The sequence below is a fragment of the Pantherophis guttatus genome, chromosome 6 (assembly GCF_059756535.1).
Source record: "Pantherophis guttatus breed Tessera chromosome 6, ASM5975653v1, whole genome shotgun sequence".
In the NCBI taxonomy this organism is placed as follows: domain Eukaryota; kingdom Metazoa; phylum Chordata; class Lepidosauria; order Squamata; family Colubridae; genus Pantherophis; species Pantherophis guttatus.
Window position 1 is genome coordinate 90919785 of NC_142068.1, and position 13384 is coordinate 90933168.

Here is a 13384-nt window from a genome sequence, read left to right on the forward strand (position 1 = left end):
AAACTTCAACAAAATCTGGTCACTGATGATGCCAGTAAATTACAATTGGCACACGCAACTGGAATTTAGAATGTCTAGAGAAAAGAAGGACCAGGGGGTAACATGATAGCAGTCATCCAATATATTAAGGGGCTGCCACAAAGAAGAGGGGGTCAATTTATTATCCAAAGCACCAGAAGACAAGACAAGAAGCAATGGATGGAATCTAATCAAGGAGAGAAGCAACCTGGAATTAAAGAGAAACTTCCTAACAGTGAAGACAATTAACCAGTGGAACAGCTTGCCTTCAGATGTTGGGGGTGCTCCATCACTGGACGTTTTTAAGGAAAGACTGGACAGCCATTTGTCTGGAATGGTATAGGGTCTCCTTCATGAGCAGACAGCTCGACTAGAAGACCCCCCAAGCTAATAATGAACACTTTTCACAACCTTGACATTCCTCATAGACTTAAAAACATTGTGATGTCCTCAGAATTTTCAACATATCAGAACTTTGTAAAGGTATCAAGGAGAGATCCAATCTGGAATTAAGGGGAAACTTCCTAACAGTGAGGACAATTAACCGGTGGAAGGACTTGCCTTCAGAAGTTGTGGGTGCTCCATCACTGGAGTTTTTAAGAAGAGAGTGGACAGCCACTTGTCTGAGATGATAGAGTCTCCTGCTTGAGTAGGGGGTTGGACTACAAGACCTCTAAGGTCCCTTCCAGCTCTAAGCTGATTGAAGGTGAGAAGCATAAATCACGAACATCTGGAATGAGTGATTTGGGAATAAGTGAATTTGGTTGAGCTGGAATGGAGAACCATAATTCAGCTGTTTGTTTGTTCATTCAGTTTCTATAGCTGCCCAACTCAACCAAGTGACTCTGAATGGCCATACATTACACATTCAGGGCAGGCTATTATATAAAAGGAATGGTGCCACAATATCCTCAGAAGGAACATCTCTAAATAAGTGCTTGGATAGTAATCTGATAAACGAAAGGATCCTATTTATTAAAATTAATGACTATATGATTGACTGACTGCAGGTACAAGGAAGAGGGCAATGAGAAATGCCACTTCAGATTGCAAAAGATGCTAAGTGAAACAGGAAAAAAAAAAAGGATGTAGTACAGCTAATGGATGATTGCAGTGTAAATATTGGAAAAACGAAGAACCCAAGGCAAAGATGGTTTGAATTGGGTCAAGGTCCAGAGAGTTTTGTAAAGAGAATTTCTTGTTTATTGCTGACACCTGCTTCAAGCCACCTAAACACAGATTCTCCTCATGACATCACCAGACATGCAACATTTGGGATCAAATTGACTACATAATAGGAAACAGAAGATCAATCAGTGTAATCCAGTCGGCCTGGATACTTACTGGTGCAATGGACTGTGAATGATTGGTGTCAAATATGTGGGTTAAACTTAGAAAAGTGTAAAGAGAGTCAGCTGTGCCAACAAGATTTGACCTCAAGGGCCTAACAGTCAGAATTTTAGATCAAGGTAAGGAACATTTAACGTATATAAAAAAGAAGCCCAAAAGTCACGGGGTGAGGTAAAAGTCAGGAAACCAAAACAGTCCAAAAAAAAATACACCTCCCTCGAATTTCAGAGAGAGAGAGAAAGCGTCTGTCAGCTGTCATGATGCCCAGCGAAAGACAAAAAGGTTCAAATCTAACACAAAGGAGAAATACAAGAAATGAATTCAGGCTTCCAGTGCCAACCTGGGAAATCACAAAGGCCCCATCATCAAGAATGTCAACGGATAAAAAGATAAGGAGGCAAATGGGGATTTTATTTAAGGGAGATCAGAGAAATCATCAGGAAGTCTACGCTTAACGTGGGCTGCTCAAGTAATCATGGATGTGATCGAAAAGAGGGAAGTAAAGTCGAAGGGAGATGGAAAGACTGTCCTGAAATCCTTTTAGGCTGGCTCTTTTATGGAGCGACGGAAATTTTGCTAAAAGAAAATGAGGCACCGCAGATAATAGACTTCTTGAAGTCACTGTGTAAAATGAGGATATATTCATATAAAAGAGAGGAAGGTAGGTCGGTAGGTAGATACATAGATGGAGGGAGACAGACAGACAGACAGACAGACACAGGAAAATAGTAGGGATAGGCGATGGATGGATGGATGGATGGATGGATGGATGGATGGATGGATGGATGGCAGATACTGATAAATAATAGATAGATAGACAGATGATAGATACTGACAGAGATAGATATGATATGATATGATATGATATGATATGATATGATATGATAGACAGACAGACAGGCAGAGACAGACTGACAGACAGGAAAATAGCAGGGATAGGCGAAATACCATTTAGAGAAGAAGGGAGAATTAAAATTCCACCAGGTTCAAGGAATCAGGAATGACACCCAAAGCACCGAGGAATATTAGTAACCAATATTTTTAAAAATATTTTTAAAATAAAGTGGCTAAGACGCTGAGCTTGTCAAGCGAAAGGTTGGCAGTTCAGCGGTTCAAATCCCTAGTGAGCTCCCGTTACTTGTCCCAGCTTCTGCCAACCTAGCAGTTCAAAAGCACGTAAAAAATGCAAGTAGAAAAATAGGAACCACCTTTGGTGGGAAGGTAACAGCGTTCCATGCACTGTTGGTGTTTAACCATGCTGGCCACATGATCACGGAGACATCTTCAGACAGTGCTGGCTCTTGGGCTTTGAAACAGAGATGAGCACCGCCCCCTAGAGTCGGGAACACCTAGCACATCTGTGCGAGGGGAACCTTTACCTTTTTATTTTTAAAAAATGCAAGCTGGGCTCTATGATCTTTAAATGCAGTCCGGACTATGCAATGGAGGGTCCTCCAGGCTGCTATTAGATATGAAGGCCATGAGAAGGGAGGCAGTTTCAGGACCCCAATTATAGGGAACACGCATGATTTACATTTCTGTACTTTAATCCAAATCAATCCTGAGTTAGATATGTACATACACCGAGACAGAGAGGGAGAGAGAGACATACACATAGTGGGAGGTGGGGACAAATCCAGTGGAAGCTTAATAGGGCAGAAGAAAATAGAGTAATTGGGGTCTGCGGTCTGTGCATTTTCGGAGGGAAATTATTTGAAGAGACAGCCAAGAACTTTGGTGCAGAAAAGGGCCTTTAATAGTGGTTTGCTTTAAGGAGACATCTTCTTATCTCCACAGACGTACTTCAACGACAATATTCTCACCCTGATACGGACTTTGGTGACGGGAGGGGCCACGCCAGAACTGGAGTCCCTGATTGCCGAAGAGAATGCACTCCGGGGCGGCTACAGCACCCCCCAGACACTGACCAATAGAGACAGGTGCCGGGTGGCTCAGCTGGCCTTGTTGGATGGACCTTTTGCAGACCTTGGGGTAAGATCTTCACAAGTGAGCCAAAGAAGCTACGGAAGATTGGCCTGCCTGAGACTATCTGCGAGACGGGTTAGGCCGGAGCAACGGATACATTTCGTTTGTTTATATGAATGTGAATCTCGGAGGCTGAACATATTGGATTACTGTAATCCAAAATAAATGGATAATTTAGGGAAGTTGGAAAGTTTGATATATAAAATGTTTCCTCCTCTTCCTGCTTCCCCTCCCCTCCTCCTCCTCCTCCTCCTCCTTCTCTTTCTCTTCTCTACCTTCCCTTCTTCTTCTCCTCCTCCTTCTCTTCTCATCCTCTTCTCTTCTCTTTTCTTCTTCTTCTTCTCCATCTTCCCTTCTCCTCCTTCTTCTCTTCCTCTTCTCCACCCTCCCTCCTCCTTCTCCTTCTGTTCTCCACCTTCCTTCCTCCTCCTCCTTTTTTCCTTCTCTTCTCTTCTTCTCCATCTTCCCTCCTCCTCCCCTTCTCTTTCTCTTCTTTACCTTCCCTTTTCCTCCTCCTCCTCTTATCCTCTTCTCCACCTTCCTTCCTCCTCCTCCTTTCCCTTCTCTTCTATTTTCTTCTTCTTCTCCATCTTCTCCTCCCCTTCTCTTCTCTTCCTCTTCTCCATCTTCCCCCCTCCTCCTCCTTCTCTTCCTCTTCTCCACCTTCCCTCTTCCTCCTTTTCTTGTCCACCTTCCCTCCTCCTCCTCCTCCCTTTTCTCAGAGCAAGGTGGGGCAGTCCTGTCCTATGACATCATCTCCTCCTTGCTATAATCCAAACTACCTTCATGACAATTGACAACATCAACAAATGAAGCTATTTCCAAGATTAGAACAAGAAAGCCAATGTTGTGTGTTCTTAATCATCCCGAATGGCATTGTTCTTAATTTGTGAAACAGCTGATCTGCGGATCCCAAACTTGGGAGTTCATTTCAAACAAGACTCATTTCATTTCATTTTTCATTTTATTAAATTTGTATACCGCCCTACTCCCGAAGGACTCAATTGGCGTTCCCATTTCCAGCTCTTTGATTGTGCTTAGGGTTGTTGTTGTGCACATATTTATTAGCTGTTCCAAGATTAAACATTTAAATGAGAGAGTTCCTTGAGGAAATTGTCTCTCACTTGCAACGGATTCCCTTAACACTTTCTTTCTTTGGCAAGGAACTACCGATTTAAATTATTTCCCTCATGTTCCGTGTCATAGTGATAACTGAGGTATTGGGTGTGGGTGTGGGTGGGAGAAATGACGTTTCTTTTATGCATTTGTTTGTTTGCTTATTGTTTCCTAGGATGGTGGTTGTTATGGAGATCTATTTTGTAAAGCTTTGAAAACTTACAATATGCTCTGCTTCGGGATATATCGATTAAGAGATTTCAACTCAAGCACGCCTCAATGCACGAAACGGTATGTACAAACTTTGGGGCCTGATCCTTGTTATTTTAAATGTTTCCAACCAGGAAACATTTAAAATACTACTATTTTATGCTACCGGTTTGGACCGGTTCAGGGGAACCGGTAGTTTTAAAAAATGCTACCGGTTCGGGCAAACCAGTATTTCCGACGATCAGCTGTGCCGCGCGGTTTATATTTGCTAGAAAGCAGGAAATCCTGCTTTCTAGCGAATCTAAATCGCGCGGCACAGCTGTTCTACTTACCTTTGCAGACTCAGAAAAGGCTTCTTAATCCCCCTTTTTCAGCACTGTGCGGTAGCACTTGTGGGGCGCATTTGGTGTGCACCGTGCATGCGCGTGAAGCAAACTGGTAGTGAAGCGAACCAGTAGCAGACTTCAGAGCATTTTACCCCTATTTCCAACCATTCATTAGGTGGATTTTTTTTTTTTTACCCAGAAAACAGTTATTCAATAGCTTGTACCCTTGATAGCACCAGATATCTTCTTGCTTTTCCACAGAAATAGATAGAAATAGACAACTGCTTTAAAAACATTCGTGGCTTGATAGGACCTGCAAACCAGAATGTTTAAATTTCCCACAATTCTTTCTCGAGTGAGACATTGAAAGGAAAGGAAGGACAGTTTTCAAGAGCCTGGGGAATGACATGAATTGTAATTTAACCTTATTCCTGGATTTTGTTTTTCTGTTCCTTCAGATCGAAGTGGTGGGATGAATGATAATCCACACAGCCCAATCCATTGTGTTTATTATATATCTGTCATATAGCCAGTGGTGGGATTCAAATTTAACAACTGGTTCTCTGACCTAATGACCAGGTGGGTGGGCGTGGCCATAGTGGGTGTGGCCAGGGGGTGTGACAGGCAGCATTCGGCCTCTTGCACCCCCTTGGGAGCAAGAATGGGCCATGGGGGGGGCGCTGCCTCCCGTGCCCCATTTTGGGCCTAGTAGGCCTCCCTACAGCCTCCTGGAGCAAAAACCGGCTGGGGAGGACCGCGTCGCATCCCCCCATGCCCTGTTTTGGGCTTAGTAGGCCTCCCTGCAGCCTCCTTGGAGCCAAAACAGGACACATGGGGATTCCTGGAAGGGGCGGGGCTGGGAGGGAAGGGGCAAGCCAGCAATTTAAAAACCGGTTCGCCTGAACTGGCCCGAACCGGCTGAATCCCACCACTGCATATAGCTTGTTGTCATTGAAGACAATTGTTGAATTTGAGGAAATCTGGCACATGACATTGTCCTGAATCAAAGGACTGTCTAATCTGTGCACAAAAGCAATTTACCGAGACTCCTCGACTTACAACAGTGCATTTAATGACCGTTCAAAGTTACAACGGCACTGGAAAAAGTGACCCTTTTTCACAAGCGGCCTCCCCATGGTCATGTGATCAAAATTCAGACGCTTGGCAACTGGCTCATATTTATGATGGTTGCTGTGTCCCCCGGGATCATGTGATCCCATTTTGTGATTGTCTGACAAGCAGAGTCAATGGGGAAGCCAGATTCACTTTAACAACCATGCAGCTAACTTAACAACTGCAGTGACTCACTTAACAACTGCGGCAAGAAAAGTGGTGAAATGGGGCAAACTCAGGGTGTTGGTTACCACCTATCAAAGCCCTTTATGACAGAGTCCAGCCATCTCCCCCAAATAGGTTGGTCCATCCCATTTGCTCCAGCAGGAAAGGCCTACTTCGGATCCTGTCTGCCAAAAGAACTTTGAGTCTCCTGCTGGAGGCAAGAGCCGCCCTGGCAATCTTGGCCTTCTGGAAGAGCCTAAAGCTTGCTTCTGCTGGTTGGCCTGGACCCCAATAGGTGGGTGGCGGCTGACGGAGTAGAGAGAAGATTTCCCACTGCCCTGTTGCCTCTCCTCTTGGTTTTTATGTAATTTTCCTAATTTTAAGTGTTTTGTATTATCTTTTTAAACTTTTTATTATTCTATGAACTGCCCAGTCGCTGCAACAGTGAGAAGGGCAGAGAAAGGAAGGAAGGAAGGAAGGAAGGAAGGAAGGAAGGAAGGAAGGAAGGAAGGAAGGAAGGAATGGAGGGAGGGACAGATAGAGACAGAAGGAAGGGAGAGAAAGAAAGAAACAAAGAAACAAAAGGAAGAAAGGAAGGAAGGAAGGGTCAGATAGAGACAGAAGGAAGGGAGGGAGGGAGGGAGAAAGAAAGAGAGAGAGGAAGGAAGGAAGGGACAGAGACAGAAGGAAGGAAGGAAGGAAGGAAGGAAGGAAGGAAGGAAGAAGGAAGGGACAGATAGAGACAGAAGGGAGGGAGAAAGAAAGAAAGAAAGAAAGAAAGAAAGAAAGAAAGAAAGAAAGAAAGAAAGAAAGAAAGAAAGAAAGAAAGAAAGAAAGAATTCATATACAGCTGAGAACCAATAAAGCTAATGAATGGGAAGTATAACAGAATAACAAACAGAATATCAGAATTACAGAATAATGGAGCTGGAGAAATAAATTTCTCTTCTTGAAAGCCTCCAGTGACGGAGCCTCCACAACTTCTGGAGGCAAAAGCCGTTCCGCTGATCAAGTGTTCTCACGGACAGGAAATTTCTCCTTCCTTCTAGGTTGGATTCCTCTTTGAATAAACTTCCATCCATTACTTCTTGTGGTTTTTTCTTTTTCTTTTCTTTTCTTTTTCCAGTTTTGTTATAGCCAACCCACCTTATGATTTCGAGCTGGTGCCGACGGACTGGATCTTCTGCTTGATGCAGTACGACCACAACGCCGGCCAGTCTCGGGCGAGTCTCTCTCACTCTTCCCACTCTTCTTATGCATCTAGCAAGAAAAGCTCTTCGGTCCATTCTCTGCCAGCTACGGCGAATCGACAGAACCGCCCAAAGTCCAGAGACTCCCGGGAAAAGCAGAAGTACGTGCAAGAAGATAGACTTTGATTCATGTGTCTCCTCTCCCTGTGTGTGAAACTGTATCCGCCACTCATTCTTTCCTAATTGGTGTGTCCAATAATTTGCTTCCCCTGTTCTCCTCGGCTTTCCCCCATGGACACCCACCCACCCCATTTTATACACATATTTGGCATACGTATGACAGTGTGCATGCGGTTGTCATTTTTATTTTTCGATGCCATGAAACCCTTTTAAGCACAACAGCGACCGAGCAGACGGACCAAAACCTCATTTATGATGCAGAGCGGATTGATTAAAGAGCGAACTGCTAAATAGCACAGCAATTTTGACACTCTAGTGAGATAACTGATTTTTGGGGTTGTTGTTTTTTTTTAAAGAAGTCAACTCCAGAAATAAACTTACCTAAGGTAAGAGTAAGAGATGCGGTGGCTCAGTGGCTAAGACGCTGAGCTTGTCGATCAGAAAGGTCGGCAGTTCAGCGGTTCGAATCCCTAGCGCCGCGTAACGGAGTGAGCTTCCGTTACTTGTCCCAGCTTCTGCCAACCTAACAGTTCGAAAGCACGTAAAAAATGCAAGTAGAAAAATAGGGACCACTTTTAGTGGGAAGGTAACAGCGCTTCCGTGCACCTTTGGCATTTAGTCATGCCGGCCACATGACCACGGAGACGTCTTCGGACAGCGCTGGCTCTTCGGCTTAGAAACAGAGATGAGCAACGCCCCCTAGAGTCGGGAACGACTAACACACATATGCGGGGGAACCTTTACCTTTAATTTTAAGGTAAGAGTTGGAATGGGGAGAGAGAGAGAGAGAGACTTCACAATCACACACTTGAAGTCAGGATTCTCCCACCGGAATAATTTTGCAAGCATCAGTGAACCCTACCAGGGAGATGAAAAAATTCAATCTCTTGGACTGCAGATAGCATGTGTCTTGCACGCCGTTGTTGTTGTTGTTTCCCCATAATCATACACACATGCTGTTACACTAAAGCAACATTAGCTTTATCACAGTGCCTTCTTCCCTTTAATACCCATCTGCCATAAAAATGGTCAGGGATGTCGTTTTTCCCATTGTATTGATTTAACCCCCCCTTTTTTTTAAAGATTTTTTTTAAAAAATCTGCTTGCATATTAAGTCCCGTCTAGCCTAGCACACGAATAACTATATTTTCTCTCCCTTTTTGACATCCGGGATGAAGTGCCACACATATTTCATAAATATTGAATGCAAATTCTTTAGGATATTCCTTCCTGAGACTTTGGACTTCTAATAAAAGGTGAATTTGTCACCTGGTGTACAAAATAGGTGAGGTAAAAGCTTCTTCACGTAGCAAAGGAGCATACGTAGAATATTCAACTCAGAGCGGAAAAGTTTTCCTTAATTCAGGCATCATTGGATGGATTTTTTTCTCTCTCCCTGTTTGGAGATTTTTAATTTAGTGCTGTCAATACCTCAAGAAAGACACACACCTTGAAGAAAAGGTGGGATCAGGCCAGAGGTGGGTTTCAGCAGGTTCTGACCAGTTCTGGAGAACCGGAAGTAGAAATTTTGACTGGCCCCACCCCCATCTGTTCTCTGCCTCCCAAGTCCCAGCTGATCGGGAGGAAATGGGGATTTTGCAGTAACCTTCCCCTGGAGTAGGGAGGGAATGGAGATTTTATAGTATCCTTCCCCTGCCATGCCCACCAAGCCATGCCATGCTCACCAAGCCACACCCACAAAACCGGTAGTAAAAAATTTTGAAACCCACCACTGGAACAGGCCTTAGCTAATAGACTTGGCAAGACTGTTTGCCCGTGAAATTTACAGGTAGTCCTCAACTTACAACAGTTCATTTAGCGACTATTCGAAGTTACAAGGGCACTGAAAAAAAAGTGACTTACGACCGTTCTTCACACTTACGACACTTTGTGGCATCCCCACGATCATGTGATCAAAATTCAGATGTTTGGCAACTGGTCCATACTTATGACCATTGCTGTGTCCCAAAAGCATGTTGATCCCCTATGGGTGAACCTTCTGACAAGCAAAAACGATTGGGGAAGCCAGATTCACTTAACAGCCGTGCTACTAACCTATCAACTGCAGTGATTCACTGAGCAACGGTGGCAAGGAAAGATCGTAAAATGGGGCAAAGCCCACTTGAAGAATGTCTCGCTTAACAACAGAAGTTTTGGGCTCACTTGTGGCCGTAAATCGAGGATTACCTGTTCCAGCTGATTTTAAAAGATTAAAAAGAACTGTTCTGTCCCCGTACCACACACGCACCCCCACAGACGGCCCGGAGTTAATAAGCCACATGACAAAACTCTTTGAAGATAAAGCTGGCAGCAACCCAGTGGCTAGCTGCCAATTCAGACTTTACTCACACAAAACAAAGATTAGATTGCAAGCATTCCGATAAAATAGGCAGAGTTTCAACAATACAAGGATTAATCCAAATGCAGTACGATAAAGCAGGCAAAGTCCAGTAACGCAGAGATCATGGATTATTTCCAGTTTTTGCTCGTCACAAACTGAACCGGCCACCACACCCACATTTATACCCTGTGGGGTGTGGTCCAGTGACTCAGCTAATCTCTGGCACGCCTTCCCCTCTGCTGCGCACGCTTCTCCCTCCGCCTCTGCCGAGGGTCCAGCCAGCACTTATCTTCTTCGTCACTGTCCACCTGTGGCTGCAGGGACGTGCTTGGCTCTGAGCCTATCTTTTGGCCTTCGGTGTCCTCCGGAGGCATTGCCAGAGAGGAGGGTCCTGGAGAGGGAGGCCTTGCCAACTCCTCTCCCTCACTGTCAGAGTCTGCATCAGTCGATAGCCCAGGCTCAGGCAACGGAGCCACAACAAGAACCCACCAAACAGGTTGCCTTATGTGTCTTCACTTTGGTGAAGATTTGCCAAATCTCCCTTCCTTATTGAGTGTTTAAACTAAGTGTTAAATTCAACACTCCTTACGAGTGTTTCCAAACACAGGAGCATCTCTGAGTTTTGGATCCATGCTGAAGATTTGTTTCTCTCTTCCACTCAAAAAGAATTCCCTTCCAGAACAATAGGTGTCCATATGTAATCATAGGGTAGTTGTTTTCTTGCAGACATGAAAATGTTACCTATTTGGGTAATGAAACATCTTCAAGTTCAAGTAACGGAGAGCACCCGGAACCCCACAGTCCTCCTTCTCCTTCTCCACTACCACCACCTCCTCCTCCTCCTCCTCGTCTTCTTCTTCTGGTCCACAACCCCATTCCCTTCTATTACTGATAGAGCTACCTAATTGGGTAATGAAACATCTACAAGAAAAGCACCAAGTTCAGAGAACACCAAGGATCCCACAGTCGTCGTCCTCCTCCTCCTTCCCCTCCCCCCTCCTCCTCCTCCTCCTCCTCCTCCTCCTCCTCCTTCTCCTCCTCTTCACAACCCCATTCCCTTCTATCACTGATGATGTTACCCAGTTGGATAATGAAACATCTACAAGAAAAGCACCAAGTTCAGAGAACACCAAGGATCCCACAGTCGTCGTTGTCCTCCTCCTCCTCCTCCTCCTCCTCCTCCTCCTCCTCCTCCTCCTCCTCCTCCTCCTCCTGTTCACAAACTCATTCCCTTCTATCACTGATGGTGCTACCTAGTTGGGTAATGAAACATCTACAAGAAAACCACCAAGTTCAGAGAACACCAAGGATCCCACAGTCGTCCTCCTCCTCCTCCTCCTCCTCCTCCTCCTCCTCCTCCTCCTCCTCCTCCTCCTCCTCCTCCTCTTCACAAACCCATTCCCTTCTGTCACTGATGATGTTACCTAATTGGGTAATGAAACATCTACAAGAAAGCCACCAAGTTGAGAGAGCAGCAGGAACCCCACAGTTCAGCTCTGAGCTACAAATCTTCTCTTCTATCAGAATCATAGCATATTTTTCTTAATAGGGCCCCTAGCATTCATTCTGCCAGCCCTCTTGATCTCATACCTCTGGAGGTTGGTGATGCTTCGTAGCTTGCTCCTTACTTGCCAGTTAATCTGGCTTGCATTATTGGCGGCGTGTACATGCACAAAACAACACTGCTGCATAATCCTTCCCTGTTGCCACAGGCATATTTACAGGCCACATGGCATATGTTCCATTTATTTAAAAAAAAAAAAAATTTTTTTTTTGAGGCTGTCTTAGTCTTTAGTCTTGCAATATGCTGATAACTGCCATTGCAATCCATTTATTGATGACTTGTAGGCATGGACTCCAAACTGAACGTTGAAGAGGTTACGTTTCTAAGCCATCCGCGCTGCACTTTGAAATTCTGTACCCCTTTTTTAACCCCCATCAGTGCAGAAGGCGAATCCCTTACAATTCTACCATTCCTTCCCTCCCTTTTTTTTCCCCTTTTGGTAGAAAGAGCTAGTGGTTTGTCTCGCATGTGTTCTGTGTTTTAGAAAGTTGTATATTGGGGCTAGGAAGAGTTGCTAGCTACTGTAGGCCTCCCCTTTCCCTTCTGCTTCTCCCAAAAGCATGTGGGTGATTAAAGCTTGCTGTGTGAATTGACAACGAAGCCAAGCACTTTTACTGACCGCCTCTGGTTTAATCGCAATGAGATACAATCACACAAATGCTTCTTCTTTTTGACGATTTGGGAGATGCGATTGCTGGAAATATTCTTTCTCTCCTTGGAAGCATTTCTATTCCAGTCCCAACTGGAAAGCAATATTGCAGTCCTCTTCTACCAATCTTAAATTAATGCACTTGTGTGTGTGTATATATTTATATATATATATATATACCGTGTTTCCCCGAAAATAAGACCCTGTCTTATATTTTTTTGAATCCCGAAATAAGTGCTTGGCCTTATTTTCGGAGAGGTCTTATTATTTTGAGGCACGTGGAGCCATCTTACCTGATTTCCAGGTCTGTCTCCCCAACCTTAACCAGAGGAAATGGTGGGGACCAGCTGTGCATGCATTTAAATATTTTCGTGGAGGGCTTATTTTCAGGGGAGGTCTTATTTTGGGGGGAGGGTTTATTTTCAAGGGAGAGCTTATTATCCAGGGAGAATAATATTTTGGGGGAAACATGGTATATGTACATTTTTCTTTGGAAAAGAACTGCCCCTCCCACCCCCCCACACTGGCTTTGCCATGGGGCACTTTCTCAGAGACTACCAAGGATGTGCCAGTTAAAGTGCTCCGTGGGACATGTGACAGTTTAAATGCCTTTTGAAAACTTACGTAGCTTATATACTTCTCTTCCTAAAGTGCCACAAGGATGAATAGGATGGGTCAAGGTATGATCACCGCTGGTTCTGCATGAGCTAGACAATCGCTATGGGGTTTATTTTTTTCCCCTTCTCCAACTTTGTCCTTGTGAAAACTTGTGACACATTAAAGACCACCTTACCAACCTCAATTCAGTTTTGATTTGTATTTTTTGTTTGTTTGTTTGTTTACTTCTCTTTTGGTTTCCCTCTTCGTTTTTGGGTTTGTTGCTGCTTTTATTTTTTCTGCCTTATTTCTAAACGTAGAGAAAACTAGCTTACCTGCTGCTGTTATTCAGTTCTTTTATATATATATATAGATATACTGTATATATAATCCCTTTTGTTTCTAAACGTTTTCATCCGCTTGCACTTCCAGCTGCACTTGTCTTTGTACTAGCTATTTAGACGATGGGTAAAATTGTGTCCCCCTGATTCCATCTTTGTCCTGTCTGTTTCTCCTTTCCTGTCCCTATATATCTCCACCGCCAGCCATCTTCCCTTTCCTATTGATGAAATTGATGTG

General features: G+C 44.3%; 1 protein-coding gene across 24 annotated transcripts in view; it reads left to right on the forward strand.

Annotated features, from left to right (window-relative positions):
* The window catches only part of KCNMA1 (potassium calcium-activated channel subfamily M alpha 1), a 640154-nt gene that overhangs the window by 621153 nt on the left and 5617 nt on the right, over positions 1-13384 (forward strand). For 18 of the 24 annotated variants that reach the window (XM_034423984.3, XM_087871879.1, XM_087871882.1 and 15 more), the window contains 4 exons: positions 3166-3360; positions 4646-4761; positions 7411-7635; positions 12860-12888. In XM_034423984.3, the coding sequence (XP_034279875.3) occupies positions 3166-3360; positions 4646-4761; positions 7411-7635; positions 12860-12888 (565 nt within the window). The remainder of the gene's footprint in view (positions 1-3165; positions 3361-4645; positions 4762-7410; positions 7636-12859; positions 12889-13384) is intronic. The other 6 variants (XM_087871898.1, XM_087871899.1, XM_087871900.1 and 3 more) reach the window with 1 other exon arrangement.